Raw genomic sequence first — 17,407 nt, forward strand, 5'->3', positions numbered from 1 at the left:
CTCTATGCGACATCCGCTAGCGACCTATCTCGCTGTAGGCCAATTTTAGCCACAATATGAAATTCAAAGGGTGAAAATATGAAACGTAAAAGTACTAGTATTTACTGAATCCGAGTGGCTCGTATCTTCTTGAATACTTTCATAGATGAAAAGGTATTTATTCAGTGAGTGCGGACGTAGCTAGCAGGAATAAACGAATCCGAGTGAAGTCGGCTGAAAGTGTTCTCTGTAACAGATATATTTATATTGAAAATATTCATGAGTAGCTCTCTGTTCGGTACGTGTTTGTTTTTATCTGTTTATCGTGTCTCGAGCCTTTGTTTGTGTAATAAACTGAGACGTTAATAATGTGGCGTCATTTTATTATGGCATGTTATAAAAATTACGTTAAATTGGCTATATCGCTGTAATATAAAAACAAATGGTTTGTGAATAACTGTTTTTTATTCAAGTACAAAACGTTGAAGTAAAATGTTCATTTCTTAGCGCTATTTTACTTAAATTAAGTTGTTATTGAAGTTATGCTTTTAAACTTAATGGCAAGTAAATATACCTACTGACATTCAGAACGTGACTAGATGTAATTTCGCCGTAGCGAACGCGGGACTCACTCAAAATAAAATTCAAGAAATGTCCTTTTCTCTTAAAAAATAAGTACTTAGCGGTTATACCTCGTAAGAGAAAGAGGTGGACATTTAATAAAATACATAGCTTTCGCCTAACAATAAATCTATTTAAGTTCTTTCAGAAGAGCTTTTCATGGAGCGCTGAAAACTTTAACGACAATGAGAAAATGAAATATTATGATGTAGCAGTAGATTTATGCATTGAGGCTGTAGGCGTTTTTGTCAGGTAAAGCACGTATTTATATAGCGCACGCGAGCATAACGAAGGGTGTGTATAGTGTATAGTTACCCGCAATGAATGGAGCGAGGCCTTTCACGCTGGTTTCAATGTAATTAGAGCGGCCCCGGTTTTTTCTGCATAAGTGGGTTTGAAGCGTTCTTGCGCTCCTGTTCTGCTTTCACCGCGCTGAAGAAATATTTTTGCTAGAATTCACGCATATAAAAACAACTGACGCCCCAAATATTTGTATAATAAAGGTTTTCATTTTCGTTCGTATTGACGGGGATCGGGGCAAAAACCCTAAACGATCCAATTTACATACAAACACTTATTCCGCAGCCACTTTAGTACGCAGGATTTGAGGAGTTAAGAAAATTCAGTTTGACTCGAATTTCCTTTCGAATGACGCTATTGAGCCAATCTTAGTACATGTGATTTTTGAACTTGTGGATTTTCTCTTTTTGCCTTCCAACGTGGTTCGAATGAAATCCAGCGACGCATGAAGTTACGCACTGAAACAGTAATATCCGGGATTCCTATGTTGTCAATGGTGTACATACGTACTCGCATTTCGGTCCTTAATAAAGTTTTGGGTAACTTCCACTCAATTTTTGTAAATAAAGATTATTTATCAGATTCAAACCCTACAGGTACTAATATTTATTTTGGTTCTACCTTCTTAAACGATATTTGTATTCACAGACTGTGGAAGACTTGGAGGCGCACTGTAAGAAGGCGGGCATCGAGATCGTCACGCGGCAATCATTCCTATCAGACCCAGCCGACGCGGTGCGTAACCTGCGGCGACAAGACGCTCGAGTTATCGTCGGCTTGTTCTACGTAGTCGCGGCGCGGCGCGTGCTGTGTGAAGTCTACAAACATCGATTATATGGAAAATCTTATGTCTGGTTTTTTATTGGTAAGTTTTATTTGATAAAATATAGGATTCTAAACTTCAACTTGTATTGAGGTTACATAAAAATGCATCAGCACATCAACATCACGAGTCTCAATTGTTTGTGTGAGCTGTTGAGTGGTAAATGACGTGAACCTATGCATACACATAAAATAAACTATTAAAACTCAGGCAGCTTCCTCAGGGAATTTCAGTTATTTTGCAGTAAACCCGTAAATAGCATTATCCAAAAGGCCGGGTCTCCGGGCGCTGACACATAAGCGGAAGATCATCCTTTTTCATACGCGCGTCAACACGAGTCGGCGCTATTATAATTTCATAAAATGTTTACATAAACAAGCGAGCTGAGTCGCCCTGTGACTGTTGCCGACCGTCGGATTTACATTAAAAAGCCACTCAATAACGTGCCTTTCAATCTTCTTCAATAAGCTGGAGATAATTCTAAAAGGAAAATGTTTTTCGACTTTCCATTAAGTGGACGCATGCCATTTCAGTCATAAACTTATTAATTATAATCTCCCAAACATTTCCCGTATGAAATACTTATCAAAGCATCTCATTTCCATAAACATTTTAAATTGCGTACTATACGAGGTGGCTCCCAGTAAGGCTCTATAGTTTATGGCTCTTTTAAAATTCCGATAAAGTATCTCGCGCGCTTAAAGCTAAAATATATTTCGACTCTAAGAACTGCAATTTATCAAAACACATTTTCCAACTCTGGTTAAAATACTGATTGTAAAAAAACTTAAAGGAATTTCTTTAGATTTCCACATTGTTAGAGGTTCTAGAACCGTAATAATTCTTCTACGCGGAAATGGCTTATGGTGGCCTTCGTACAAAAACACGTTTGCATTCGTTGAGCAATAAGTGCCACGTAATCGTATATTTTCTTCATATCATATAACATTTCACCTTTCCACACTTTGTTTCTTTTATATTCGGAAGGTTATTCTGAAATGAAATATAAAACTTAGTAGCCCAGTGGTGGTGACATTGCTTCTTTATTATATTTACACTGAATTTCCATTTATGATACCTGGTAATCTTAGAGGATCATAATACGTGCAGCTACTTGAATTGCATAGTTTAGGATAACTCTGATATTCTCAGCAATCATTATGATTGTTTACTACAAAAATAATTCCATATTTAACTCTTAACCTTGCTTAACCTTATCATCGATCGCCGCATGAGGCTCTTACTAAGGCCCGAGCTCGACAGGTCCTTAAATATCGTATTCTTTTTAAATTTAAATACAACAACAGCACATCATTAAAACGTACAATGGCCGCGTAAGTCATAAGCGTTATAAATTGTGAGCAATATTATGAAAGGAATAATATGAGAGTGTCAACGTTCGTCGCCGTGGCTCACAAGGCTGCGGATACAATTCATTTAGATGTTGTTTATGAACAAGGATAAAAAGAAATACGGTGCTTTCATGAAAACGTAATAACGCAAATGTTGGTGTGTACCTACAGTTTTTGCGCTATAAATTATACGAGTATTATCCTTTAAAAATTGCTTACCTCCACCCTTGGAAGCGTGAGATGTAGGTATCAAGTAAAATATTTGTCACAAGATATCATCAGAACTAGATGAGAGCTCAATGTTACAATGTTAGCTAAGTACTTTTATGTTCTATAATTAAAAACACATGTTTCGCAATACACAATACGACAACTGATGTCTATCTTTCAATCAACAATGTAGATCTTTCTATTTTATAAATGTCTCCTGTATCTAACTGAAATATTTATTAATTAATTTCCCGAATAAACTCTCATGGGATGAACCACAAGCAGCCAGCTACAGTAATGGAAGTGAGAAAAAATCTTGGATAAAGTGAAGAACAGAGGAGAGTCGTTAACGGCACTCGAGAGCCTAATAAAATAACAAAATGGATATTTTTAAGAATGTCTCCCTCTCGCACGCTAGTTACCAAACTGTGGGATTGTGTGAACACAGCTCAGGTCAGCGTCCACTTAATCTAACGAGTAAATAACACGTCCCCGGAGTATTTAATGTTATTTAATTTAGGTAAATGTATTATTCGTTTAGGTAAACGATAAAAAAACATCCCGACCAAAGAGGAACGAGAAAGTAATTACAATTTTAATGTTAATGAACCAATGTTTTGCTGTAACATTGTGCATAACCTGTTAATGAGTTTTTAGTCATTTGTACAACACAAAAACGGAAAGTGGTAAATTAAACACCTAAGTACCATGTATTTTTATAGTGGCAATTAGAAAAATAAATATTACTATTTACCTTGTAAACTTTTGCCATTGGTTTTTATAGCCAACGTTAAAGTGTAATTACAAAGCGAAACGAAAATCCTAAATAAACTTCAGTGTCTCAGAATTTGCAACAACAACCATTTTGAAGTAAAAATCCAAAAGTGGCCCTGTAGCTGAAAATTCGGCAAGCGTAGTCGTTCTAATATGTCAACTCGATTTAAAAGTTTGTTCAACGGCTTTCCGAGTTCGTCCTCCGGAGTGACAGTTTATAGTCAATTTATGTTTTTTTTTTCTATTATCCCCGTATATCTTTACACCAATGGGTAAGTAGTTACATTGTGAAACCAAATCACGTCAAATATTTTTGTGCTCTAAAATTGTAATAACGAAAGCAGTCCCAACAAAGGCCATTTGTGTATTCATGACTTCGGGCCCGCCGCAGCAACAGCGAGTGCCGTGGCGGCTGTTTCGGATGTTGATTGTCTTTTGAATCAATTCTCATTAATGTATCCAATTTAGGTACATTTACATTCCTCTCTTGTGCCCACATTGATTTAGTATAATGAGGTATATTCACGCCTGTATTGACAGCGTTGTACTCTCAGTAATGAGAGGGGCGTGCCTGGGTATTATAATATGGTTCAGTTTCAAGTCAACGTCGTGAACAGTGGTCCAAATTAGTTCAAGGTGGGTCTCGAGTCTCGGTAGATAAGTGTACACACTTGTGCGGCTGGCTTATTGGCGTCCTGCCAAAGGTACGTCATCCCAAGTTCGGCAGGTTATCAACGTCCGGTTGGCCTTAATATAGGCTCCGAGAATCTTTTCTCTTCCGTAATAAAAGTTTATGACGGCATAAAATTGCCCACTAAGAGATCACTTCATATAAAAATAATCGACACGTTTCCCATCTTGAGGAAGATGTAAGTTTCAAGCTTGCAATTTTTTATGACGTTCTGTCCTAATAAATCTAAATCCCAACATATTTTAGACAAAATTGTGTGATCCATAACTTTTTCATTTGAATACCATTAACAGACAATATCGCAGATCATTTGAAAAAACAACACGACCGAGACCTTGTCGTTCTACAATATTAAACACAATACTTTTTGTTTATTCTTTATTAGCATACATTTGGGTCACTAGAACGTTCCACTGAGCACTAAAAACAAATGGAAGCCTGGAAAAGAACTTTGAAATAAATTACATATTTTAACTTGTGTTTTGATAAAAAGAACACACATAAAACCAGTCACAGAAGAAAAATGACGAAAAAATTGTTGTTAAAAACCTTATTTGTCACAAACAAATAAAACCACCGGCGAACTTGAAACTTGAAAACTTTGAGCAAGTATAAAAATTTAGAAACGCCAAGACTCTTTTATGACGCAATTTCAAATGTTAGAAAAAGTATGAAAAAGTTATATTGCCACTCAAAAACATTTAGCTTGACTTTCATGAAAATACATAGCTTCAAGCAAAGTGGAGATGACATAGCAAACACACATTTGTTCGCATCAGGTTGTACCAACAAACAGGACAAAGGAAATGGATAGAGAAAGGGGATAAATAATGGTCGAGGGTGAGCCCCGCCGTAAACGCTAAATAAAGGGAAATAATTTCCCGCTTATTCTTGAATAAATAATTGGCGTTATGATAATTTGGACTTTCATATTTTCACACTTAGGGTTGTGGTGATAAATAAATAAATACTTTATACAAAATTGAATTTCAACACGATATGACGTTTTTCATTACATTATTTTTGTAGGTAACACAATATGTAAATGAATGAACATTTGAAACAACTCATGTCCACTGTCTGTCACTCTATGCTATGCAAACAATAAATGGTGTTTCAAATACACGCCTAAATTTTTTTTAGTTACTGTATTTTTAAGAACTTCGGAGTAGGTAAGCTTCGGGGTGAAAAAGATTGAAAACAGTGAGTCGATTGCTTATCGTTCCGTGCAAGTCGTAAAGGTCAGCTTAGTGAAAAGGCCGACAATTCGTTTGTGGTAGACGGGAAAGTTACACAACCTTACTCCCATTCAATTTGGGTTGTTACAAGCAATGCCAATATTTCTCATCTATGGAGGCTTTCTTAATTAAATGAACCAGCTAAGGTAATGATTTCTGTTGGATTAAGGAAAGCTTCTTTGCTCTCTAAGTAATTACATAAATTAATGAATTTCCCCAATGAGACTATAAGAACCGTAACTACGTTCTAATGGACGAAGTTTAAGCATTTATGATTCAAAAAAGTTAAAGGAATTTTACGGTTAATTTTGTGTTTTGAATTAGCATTTTTGTTCCCTTACTTTGGCCGAAACTGAGCAGATATTTTTGGTACAGAATTATTAAAATTAGATGAATCTGAATGACACCATCTTGTATTTTTTCTGTAGGTTGGTATGAAGATAACTGGTTCGAGACGAACTTGGAGAAAGAAGGCATCGATTGCTCACCAGAACAGATGCGGGAGGCAGCTGAGGGTCACTTAACTACGGAGGCTCTCATGTGGAACCAGAACTCTAACCAAACTACCATCTCTGGAATGACGTCGGAAGATTTTCGGTAAGTTATGAACAACTACACTACACACACTACTCTATAGTAAGAAACATAATTTATGGAATATAGCTACGACAGCAAAGCAAATAAAATATTCAATTTATTTATTCTGACTGTCAGAATATCCTTTAAAAGGAAGAACAACAAATCCATTTCCACATAAGATATTCCGGCAATCTTGTTATTTTTGTAGACGCTCAGCCGTCAGTGCGTGACAATAATTTTCTATGAAACAGTTCTAAATATATGGGAGCACGTTTACGCGATGCAATCTAAATAAAACCAGTTTTTTGCGTTAAAACATAATATTCTATTCTTTCTTCGTGGAGGCGACACTTCAAGTTGAAAATGCCTTGAGATATGCGATATCGCGAATCGCGGCGGGACTTTATTGTTATATCTCTGTTAACTTCAGTGGCGGATTTTGGATATACTTTGTGCTTCTCGAAGATAATAAAATATGCTTCAGTGAACATTAGCATAGTAATTGCGAGAAACGATGGGGAAATATAGCTTTAAGGCTGTATATATTAGGTTGTTCTCGTACGTTACGAGGTGCCTTTGTGATGAAATAGAAAAGACTTCTAATACCAGCTACAGCGTGAAACGCGACCCTTACACGTAATGAGGTACCCGTTGTACCGAGAGCTATTCCTTTTTACAAAAAGGTTGCAATTTTCTATCGGTTAAAAGTCGCCATTAGTGTGTAAAATGTATCAATTGTAAAATATAAATCCTGCTTACTTGTAGTTAATAAATTAATTAAGTACTAACATTGTTTAAGTCAACACATTAATCTAAAGTTTCTCCAAAACACACTATACGTAACCTATTTACAGTATTATCAGTTTCTGTTGGGCTAGAAGCTTAATGCTTGGGGTCGCTAGCTGGTCTAGGATAAGAATAATCCGGTTGGAATTCCCCACTAAATCCACTTACGTAGGCTTTTCTGTGTGACAGGAATTAATGGGCTGGAACACAAAATAATTTGAGGCATTTTATTGCTTAATGTTTTGCGAAAAGTACTGTACTTATTTGGTATAGTTAATATTTCATAGCTACAGCTGTTCTGATCCATTCGTATCCTTTGCTGTACACACTTCTTAGGAAAAGTAAAAGAAAGCGCACGCCGCCGTACGTCTTCTGAACAAAGCTAAGTACTGGCGGGCTCTCTCCGGAGGCTCCACAGCAATAAGCTTTTCATCGTACTTGCTAAGCGCACAAATACACGTACACTACGTCAATGCAACTGTAAGATTCCAGTATTGTGCAGCCACTCATATTTACGCGACCCCAGTGCTCGACAACGCAGCAATACTTATATTTCTCGCCCTTTTTATGAAACATGAACTCAACCATTAATACGAATACCAAATGTACATACTCATTTACATATCATTAATATTAATGAACAGAAATCTCTCTTGTCCAAATAATATTAGTCGGAATGGTTCAATGAGGGGAAATATTTTTACGTGTCCAGTAGATCTGAATTATTTTAAACAGGTTGTTTTATTCAATTCTGTAAATAGCTTTGCTTATCGCCTTCATAACGCAACGTGCGCTAGAATGTGTACAGCGAATGCATAGAATACCTAAGCTATTTATAGGTCACAAGAACACGACATGTAATTGTTATGCATTTTTACACTTTTCCAATGACGTTTTTACTGCCGCACTATGTATTTTTCCCTCCCCTTACTTCTTTTCTTTACCCACTTATCGTGTGATTGCTGTGTAATCGTAGATTGCCAGTCCTAAGAAACAAGTTTTTTGTATGTTTTGTATCTTATTGTATATTGTAGGTATCAATGTAAAACACCCGAATTGACAATCGATCGAAACGATCTCACGATACAGATACCAGATACATTTACAAAAACACGTTCCAAAAATACCATTTACGAAAAAACACTACATACGTAATGTAACATCCGGGATCGTTGCTTTATATTCGCTTCGAAGTACCCCGTCTGATTTGGTACAGCAAAAACAATGTTTTATCTAAACAGATCGCGACTGAACGAGGCTTTACGCGAAGCTGGCTACGACATCGACGGCGAGAGATATCCCGAGGGTTATCAAGAGGCACCCCTGGCCTACGACGCAGTTTGGGCAGTCGCCTTGGGTATGTACCCCTGTTTTATGTACAGATAACTTAAAAGAGAAACTTTTTTCTGAGTTATTTTTGCTGTCTGGTATAGTTTAGGGCTTATAAAAATGATTGGTTTCGATTTAGTGTGTTAATATTTTTTTCTATAAAATAACAAGTCTTTAGGTTTTTAAGTACGTATTTATTTTAATAAAAGCCAAAGCGCTGGTGAGTTTTAGGTATCGTGCAAAGGTAGTACAAACGATGGAAAAATAATTCCATTTACGAATATTGTCACTTACGTACCCAAATACGCATGAAATGTCCAAACAACTACGAAAAGCACTGACAGACGGCTGTAAATGTGCGTAATAAAATTGAACAAGTGTAGTGTTGGGGGCGACACAATAGATGGCGCTGCCGTCACGTGCACACGACGAGCTAACAGCGACCTACGTGACGACGTGCCACAATAACAATTGACAACTCCTTCTGTCGTTACGTACGCTAAACACCATCAGCCTTACTTATAAACCTGAATTAAATATAAGTAATACTTAAGGGCTGTTTAATAAAATTTTACTTATAAACGTTGCTTAATCATGTCTTAACTAACGTTTAATCACTACTTAAGACTTTAAGTAGTGATTAGTTAAAATGTTGCTTAGAAGGTGATTAGAGATTTTATAAGTAAGGGGGCATATTTTTATCAGCGCCTACAATACAAATAAATCCCCTCACACTTTATACAGATTTTTTATTCTACCAACTGTTTTCGGTTTTTAAACTACCAATCGATACTTTACCTGTAACCGCTATTCTACACTTGAGCGGCTTATTTTTTCATTTTCTGTTCCGCGTATCAGATTCACGCACGTGAACAAAAAGCCTTTTGAAACGGATGGGATGCACACTAATACCGTTGCAAAAATATTTCATATGTCGGCACCGAAACGTTTCCTGTTTATTACATACCGTTCCAAGAGATGTAATATTTTTTTCAATCATTTTTTACGTGTACCGGCGAGACCATACAGATTTATCATTTTTTCATTACAGTCACAAGTGAACAGTGCTATTCACAGGAAATAAATCGGTATCTATGTTTATTTAGAACTATAACATTCAGAAATACTACGAAAAACATATTTGTGCTCGTACGTACACTCGCGTAGCAATGTGCTACGAGACGTGCTACGTGCGTAGCAGTCCTTTCGCAGCTCGAATAAGCCACGATTACAATCCCACGTATGTGCAACTGCAAATTGTCTTAAATGCAACTAAAAGACGTTCTTATAATATTATTCTCGTCTACACTTCTCATTGTTTCGGTAGTAATTTCGAAACCATGAACAAACTCTCAGCAAAACGATAATGTCCGTATTCATAGTCTGGGTACAGATACAAAACGCATGTCAAAGTGCCACATAAGCTACTTAGTTTGGAGCTCGCTAAAACAAAGTCGAAGCCACAACTCACACGACTGTCACCGAGACTCATTGAGATAATTCCAAATTTATGCGCGGTATCTTCCGAGGCAGTTACATACAGAAGGTCGGCTCTCGAGCTCACGGACAATACATAATCCTCATATCCTTGATGAGATTAACCCATTTGTATTTCCTTAGCTTTCAACAAAACTATGGAGAAGCTGGAGAAAAGCGGGCTAAGTTTGAAGAACTTCACATACACGAACAAGAAGATTGCCGATGACATTTACGAGGCAATAAACTCCACTTCATTCCTCGGTGTATCGGTAAGTATTGCTATCGGCTGCACTGTATCTTAAGTATCATATCGCTTGTTAAGTTCACATAAAACTCGAGCTTTTAGCCTGTGGCTAAAATGTGTTACTACGTCGCTTTGTAAATCCTTAACAAGTGTTTTTGGCATTTAAAACGGAAACTTAGTCTAAAAACGTATGTAAGACGTTTGTGTAGCTAGGACATAATGTATACTGGTTATATATAGGCTATATAAAAGGAAGTCAAATACCATTACAAAAATAAGAAACTTTTCAATTAAGTATTCCACAAAATATTAAGCCAAGTACGATTGCCTTATCACCGCAACTTATAATCGCAATAGCATCTGCAGTTGAAACAAACACTTCTTGCAGTGTCAATAGCATAAAAACGGCTGCAATTAAAGCCATAAAATTTATTTATGTCTAGTTTTTGCTGTGCACTTTACTCGTATAGCCTTCGGGAAAATGTTTATTGCTTATTGCGGCCAGAGATTCATGTATATACCAGTATAAAGTTTTCAACATTTCTGGAACAGCACAACCAAATATTAGTTATTCGAAAATTTTAAAACTTTCCTGCATCTCAAACTGTATAGACAATATTTACCATACTCAAGTTACTAAAAGTTCGGTAACCTCACATAACAATATAGTTTGCTTTATCTACGAATAACTTTTCCTTTAAGAAAATCTGCTCTGAAAAATCTATGAAATGTTTTCATAACTTCAAAGAGCAAAAGATTAAAAACATTCAATTATAAGTTAATTGTTTTTATAATGGAAAAATCTGTAATACAAACTTATTTTTGGAGCAATCAAGAGAAAGAATTTGTAACAACAACTTTGATCATTAATTTGAACTTAATATAAAAAAGAATATTCTAAATACCTAAGTGAATAAAGTAGGTTTCAAATCAAAACGGATAGTGCTTTTTCATTTTTATAGACTATTTTCTATTGACATCCTCCCATAGGTACTAAAAGTCCTTTTATCTCTGAAATGGGGGCAAACCATAACTCACACAATTATTTATCATCACCATTCTCGTATTGTTTTGTTTTTATTTACGACGTACGTGAATATATTGACATACATTTAGGTACGTAGTATAAAGAACATCGGTAGAACATATTTCACCTACATATTATCAAAATAGTGAAGTTTTCACAAAGTTGTGTAAACTTTACAAATGAGCACGTGAAACTTTGATGAGTTACAAAATAATATGTGATACCTAAGAAGTTTACGTTTCCAAGAGATTGTTATTTTACAAAGCCTTGTATTTCATTAAAACAAATAAAGCTTCATTATGTTTATGTATCTTGTAATGCTCTTAGAACTTACAAATATACTACAGGTAAGTCGTCATTTTCATTTTGCGCAGATGGTTGACGTTGAAAGCCCTTTTACGTATTTGATTTTATTCATTACACCTAACTACATACCTATTTATTTTATATAGATTACACTATTTACTTAAAGAACTTATCAATAATGTATTGTTCCCAGGGTTTAGTGGCCTTCTCGTCCCAAGGCGACCGCATAGCGTTGACTCAAATAGAACAGCTGACTGATAACCACTACGTAAAGCTTGGCTACTATGACACACAGGCTGACAATCTCACCTGGCTGGAAAGGGAACGGTGGGTCGGTACGTATCAACTTCTAATTATATTTTTCAATATATTTAATCACTTTGAGCATGTGAAATATGCTGCTATGAAATATACTCGTACTCTTATCTAATTTCGGGACCAAATAGGAAAACTAATATTAGTAAACATTCCTCATCAGTACAGATCCAAACCAAAACGATACAATTCCGTGTTTAGAAATGGATATCGCATGTTTAGTTTTTGTACACGGGATATACGTAGTTTAAAGTGCCTAAAAAACTATCTAGAAAAACATAAATTCGCAATTTAATTCACACGCTGTCACTTTTATTGCCAAAACTGTACGTATCCGTATCTCGAAACGAACATTTTATGTTAGTGTCATATAAAACCTTTACAACAATTTAACATAAAATACAGCACATAAAAAACTAAACATTTCAGCGGAAAACCGCACACAAACAACAAAGCAAAAACGAAAACGTTATTAATTCTTTAAAGGAATATAGCCTTAGGATACAAGGACTGGGAAAGAGACCGTTCCCAGTACTTATAATAGCCGAGCCATAACTGGTATCGTAAAGCCAAAGCAGCAAAAAATCTTTCGTTAGCAGAACCGAAGAAAAATGACCGATAAAAGGAAAAATGGGAGCGATTAGAGCGTATACACTTTCTTCCTGTACAGGTAATAGTTTTATGTGTGTTTTACGAGCGTCACATAGGTTTTATTGAAGCATGGAATGATTTGGGCAGGTGGGAAGGTGCCCCCCGACCGCACGGTGGTAGTTAACGAGCTCCGGACGGTATCTCTGCCGCTTTTTGCGTGCATGACCGCGCTCTGCATCGCCGGCATCCTCGCCGCCATTGCACTAATTGTCTTCAACATCTTGCACAGACACCGGAGGTAAGAAACCCTATATATCTTGGTCAAACAGCCTTTGTCAACGTCAGCCGCCAGCCACGAGTTAGTACTGGATTCGGGTAGTGCATGATATTGACAAGGGTCTCGTTATAGACAATCCACTTAATTTACTTAATGCTCCGATATTCTATTGAAATGATCGAATTTTGCTATCGGCTTTCTTAACTAAACTCAGTTATGATTTCATTTAAAATTAGTTGTGTTTTGAGAACCGTTTCTGCAAATATGCTTAAAAAAGAAATGAAGCGTAACTAAAACATACTATTTTGAACAGTAAATCTTCTCATCTCCAATATTCGAGCACTAGCTATCTGCTGTGAAAATTTGTAAATCTAAGCTCATATTTATTGGAAACAAATGTAGCTAAAAGAGAAGCGCGCTCCTCGGCTGGTCCGCTCGCCGCTCGATGTTTTATCCCGGCGGCGGAGTTTTATATGCCAAACGAGCAATTTGCGATGAGATGAATGTAAATGATCTGACGCAGTGAACAGTCAAAGGGGAACTCTCTCCGATAGTGTTGAGGAGCGCCATCTTTATTTTGTTTTGTTTATATTTTATTCCTTTCTGAATTATTCCACTGCTTCTCGATGGAAATGAAAATAGAACAAGATTTTACAAGAGTATAAAATGACACAAGGAAAAGGAACAAGAGTATCAAACTGTTTTAACGTCAAAGTCTATCCAGTATCCGGCGCGCTTACTTTGTTTTGGGTTTTATTACGTGAGACCGATGCTGCAGTCGTTAAAGTTGGAATATTGGGTCGTAATTTTGTTCGATTTAGTGTTGGGGCAGTGAGAAATGTTTTGGTTTGTGTAGGGTGATCCAGTGGTCGCACCCGGCGTGTAATACGGTCATGCTGTGTGGGTGTTGTATCTGCCTGAGCGCGGCCATCGCGCTGGGCGTGGACGGGCGCTGGGTGACGCCGCAGCACTTCTCCGGGCTGTGCGCGGCTCGCGCCTGGCTGCTCGCCACCGGCTTCTCTATGGCATACGGCGCCATGTTCACCAAAGTATGGCGAGTGCACCGCCACACCACTAAACCTAAAGTCGAAACAAAGGTAAAATTCATAAACGTAGTTTTTTTCTATGAAAAATCCGAAGTCAGATGTTTTCAGAAAGCATTCAGATGTTTACGACAAGAACAGTAAATACGCATAAAACTCTGAGAAATAGAATTGGCTTATATAATTGTGCTGTCTTTATCTTGTCTTGTTTATGTCACTTGTCACATTACGTGTTATTACATTTAACCCAAAAAGAAAAGAAAATCTTTTGTACCTATGTGTTATCATTAGGAATTTCAAACATCCCATATGCTCATTATTTATTAACACTTGCATTACGTGTAATGTGTCGTCATTATTAGCTGGATGTCACTGAAGCATTCGGCACATTCGTCTAACTGAGACAGATCCGACTCGGATAGACACGAATGTAAAGCAGCTTAATATCTACACAATACAATGGAAATTAGATCGTCTTTGTCACTTTACATATTGAATGTTTGCGTTTTTTGTTTCCGCACTTCATTTCGCTCTCTGAAGCTTTCCTATAGGACTTATTGAGATCACACCGACGACGCCATTGTAAGCAAACACAGAACAAAAGCTTTTTAAGATATCGGGATATTTTTTTTATTTTCTTGAACTTGATACTCGCCCACCCGTTGCGTCCTTTAAATAAATTGTATTGTTGATTTCTCATTTTACTTTATTGGGAAAGCCCTGATTTTATCTGTTACATGAGATGGAATGTTGGGTTTGAATGTCATTGATACCGAAATCCGATATTTAGATCCGTACATGTCACTATTTAGTCAATGTTCAATTAAGGGATTAATTAGCTGACATTGTGTAATGACTTCTGGCATTACAATGAGGAGTTTACACAGTCAGTACAATTATAGTTGGATATGATTTATACAAATTGAGATCAGGAGCGGATCAGCTTACACGAAATTAATTAATGTTATCATCTCGCTGGAAATTGTCATTGAGTGACACCATCAATAATATGATCATTTAAGGTTGTCCAATGTGTAAACAAAACTGTTTGACTGTGTTTAAAACTCGTTGCAAGGTATATTTTTTATAATAATGCTTTCTCTCAAAACTGTTTACCAGTAATCGACAGCAATCAATATCAATTTCGAAGAATCATAAAAAATATAAAATAGATATATAGAGTGGACCATGTTACAATATATACCTTATTTTACGTATGTATCTCGTAACAGAAAAAGCGCATCCACGGCTGGAAACTCTACACGATGGTAGGAGGCCTACTAGTGGTGGACGTGGCTCTCCTGACCGCGTGGCAGCTCCGAGACCCCCTAGAGCGGCGCGTTGAGACGTTCCCATTGGAGGCCCCGAGGCACCACGACGATGATGTTCATATACGGCCCGAGTTGGAGCATTGTGAGAGCAAACACAACACTGTTTGGCTTGGTAAGTACTTGAATTAGTAGAATTGGATATTTTATGTTACATCCTTCCTGAGAAATATTCTTCTGTGATCTTCTTCGGCGTTAGAATACTCGTGTAAAATTTTATCATGTCGTAACCGACTACAAAGATATAATTTAAAAGGGTTTTTGCTTTCAAATTCTCAATGAAACGAGGAATCAGAACTCTCGTTAAAATTGCAGTGTTGTCTAGATCTTCTGGCTGTAAAAATAAGAAATGACTCTTTAGAGAATAATTCTAAAAACATTAAATAAAAAAATTAAACTGATTGTATAAAATTGTGATGTAATTTCAAGTCTGCTCACAGCTGCCAACGATGTTAAGATAGTCTCGGGAGCAATTAATCCGGGTCAGTTACAAAAATCTTATTATCTTCGTGATTATGAACCTCGATTTAGTAAAGTAGGAAAGTAAATTATAATTTAAATAAACATAGTAATTGAATTCATCTGAAGAATCTTCAAATAACGTTTCAGGTCTCGTCGTTTTGTATTTTACAATGAATAAATTCAGAATTTTGGTGTAACGTAAATTGTGAAACTCTCTCGAGTATAAGTTACAAACAATGCCAAGTTTGGTCTAGCACAGAAATTGCTGCGCAAACATGTCAGACATAAATGTCAATTCGATTTTACGTGTTACTCCTGTTGAGACACTTACTATCTTGTCCTGAAATGATAAACAATTAGAAACACTCCCGTTTTCAAATAATCTATATCCTGCGGTGTAATCATAGTCGATTCAAGTTGGCCTTTCCAACTATGTGGAGATCATTTTCCAGTCTAACCAAAAGCAATAGAATACGATCGTTTTACACAGATCGAAAGTCTATCCGCCCTTCATATCCCAGTGACCGAGTAATCCGATACCCCTTGACTTAAGACTTACCAAGCTTGCGGTTTGTAATGTCTTAGTCTAAACTAAGCTTAAGACTATAAGCCAACCAGATTGTGTGTTTCTTACATAACTACCTACCGACCGTCACACTACCACGCGTAATTTCGCGTCCGGTACAGACGGCTACAAAACGTGGACACACGCCAAAAACTGTTACAACTGAGTATACATAGAATACGGCAAAACGAGACAGCAATTTAAAAAATATTATTGCATACAGTTGTATTCTGTTGCTAGTACAACTAGAATAAAAATATTATGTGTTAAAATGTGTTTTTCACTGGACAGCTCGCAATTTTGCATTTGATGTTTAAATATTTAGATTATAATATTCACAATGCTTTTATGCATACAATTTTAGATACTTACTTTACAACCACATAAAGCCGATTTGACTTCTATTGTGAGACCTACGTTATGCGGTCAGCCACAGTAAAATTAAATATTAACAGGTTTGTCTATGCACGATCTACAGACTGTATTATGCTTTCCTATACGAATAGTTGCAAAGTTGCAAAGGAATTAGTACCACAGGGCATTGACTACTTGATGGATTATAGATTTCATAAATGGCTCGAGACCGAACTTGAAAACTTGAGCACTAATTTATAAAACTTGCGTGTCCCTTGGTATCACCTACTGTTTAAGAAAAAAAAAACTTTTAATTTCATAAATACGTAATGTAAACGATATTTGATCTCAAAATATGAAACTAATCTCCTGAATACAGTTTACAGTTTTTGAAAGGTGTACAAAGATAGTAATTCTATATAACCGCTTTGAAACCAGTCAATCGTTTTTTGAACTACAAAGTACCCATAGCAAGCCATTGACATATAATATAAAGGCATCAAACTAATATCGCCTTTCAATCTCAACTATTGATTGAACAGTTGCAGTATTGAAATCAGCTGTAATATTAAATTCCGAGAAATTAGATCAAAGGGAAAGTTCTCGATATCGAAACTTTAAATGTTATATTATATATGCAGTTTTGTCCTGGGCATGACGTTAAACTGCCTTGCATTCGACATGTACAATCGAATGTATTATAGCGGTTCTCTCCCGCGTTGTACAAAAAGTCT

General features: G+C 36.4%; 1 protein-coding gene across 2 annotated transcripts in view; it reads left to right on the forward strand.

Annotated features, from left to right (window-relative positions):
* Gaba-b-r1 (metabotropic GABA-B receptor subtype 1) overlaps positions 1-17,407 on the forward strand; it is a 136,830-nt gene that overhangs the window by 103,570 nt on the left and 15,853 nt on the right. For both annotated transcript variants that reach the window (XM_021346041.3, XM_021346048.3), the window contains exons 5-12: positions 1,549-1,765; positions 6,417-6,585; positions 8,595-8,710; positions 10,303-10,430; positions 11,932-12,073; positions 12,792-12,942; positions 13,778-14,018; positions 15,197-15,407. In XM_021346041.3, coding sequence (XP_021201716.3) covers positions 1,549-1,765; positions 6,417-6,585; positions 8,595-8,710; positions 10,303-10,430; positions 11,932-12,073; positions 12,792-12,942; positions 13,778-14,018; positions 15,197-15,407 — 1,375 coding nt within the window. The remainder of the gene's footprint in view (positions 1-1,548; positions 1,766-6,416; positions 6,586-8,594; positions 8,711-10,302; positions 10,431-11,931; positions 12,074-12,791; positions 12,943-13,777; positions 14,019-15,196; positions 15,408-17,407) is intronic.

The sequence above is a fragment of the Helicoverpa armigera genome, chromosome 5 (genome assembly GCF_030705265.1).
Source record: "Helicoverpa armigera isolate CAAS_96S chromosome 5, ASM3070526v1, whole genome shotgun sequence".
Classification (NCBI taxonomy): Eukaryota; Metazoa; Arthropoda; class Insecta; order Lepidoptera; family Noctuidae; genus Helicoverpa; species Helicoverpa armigera.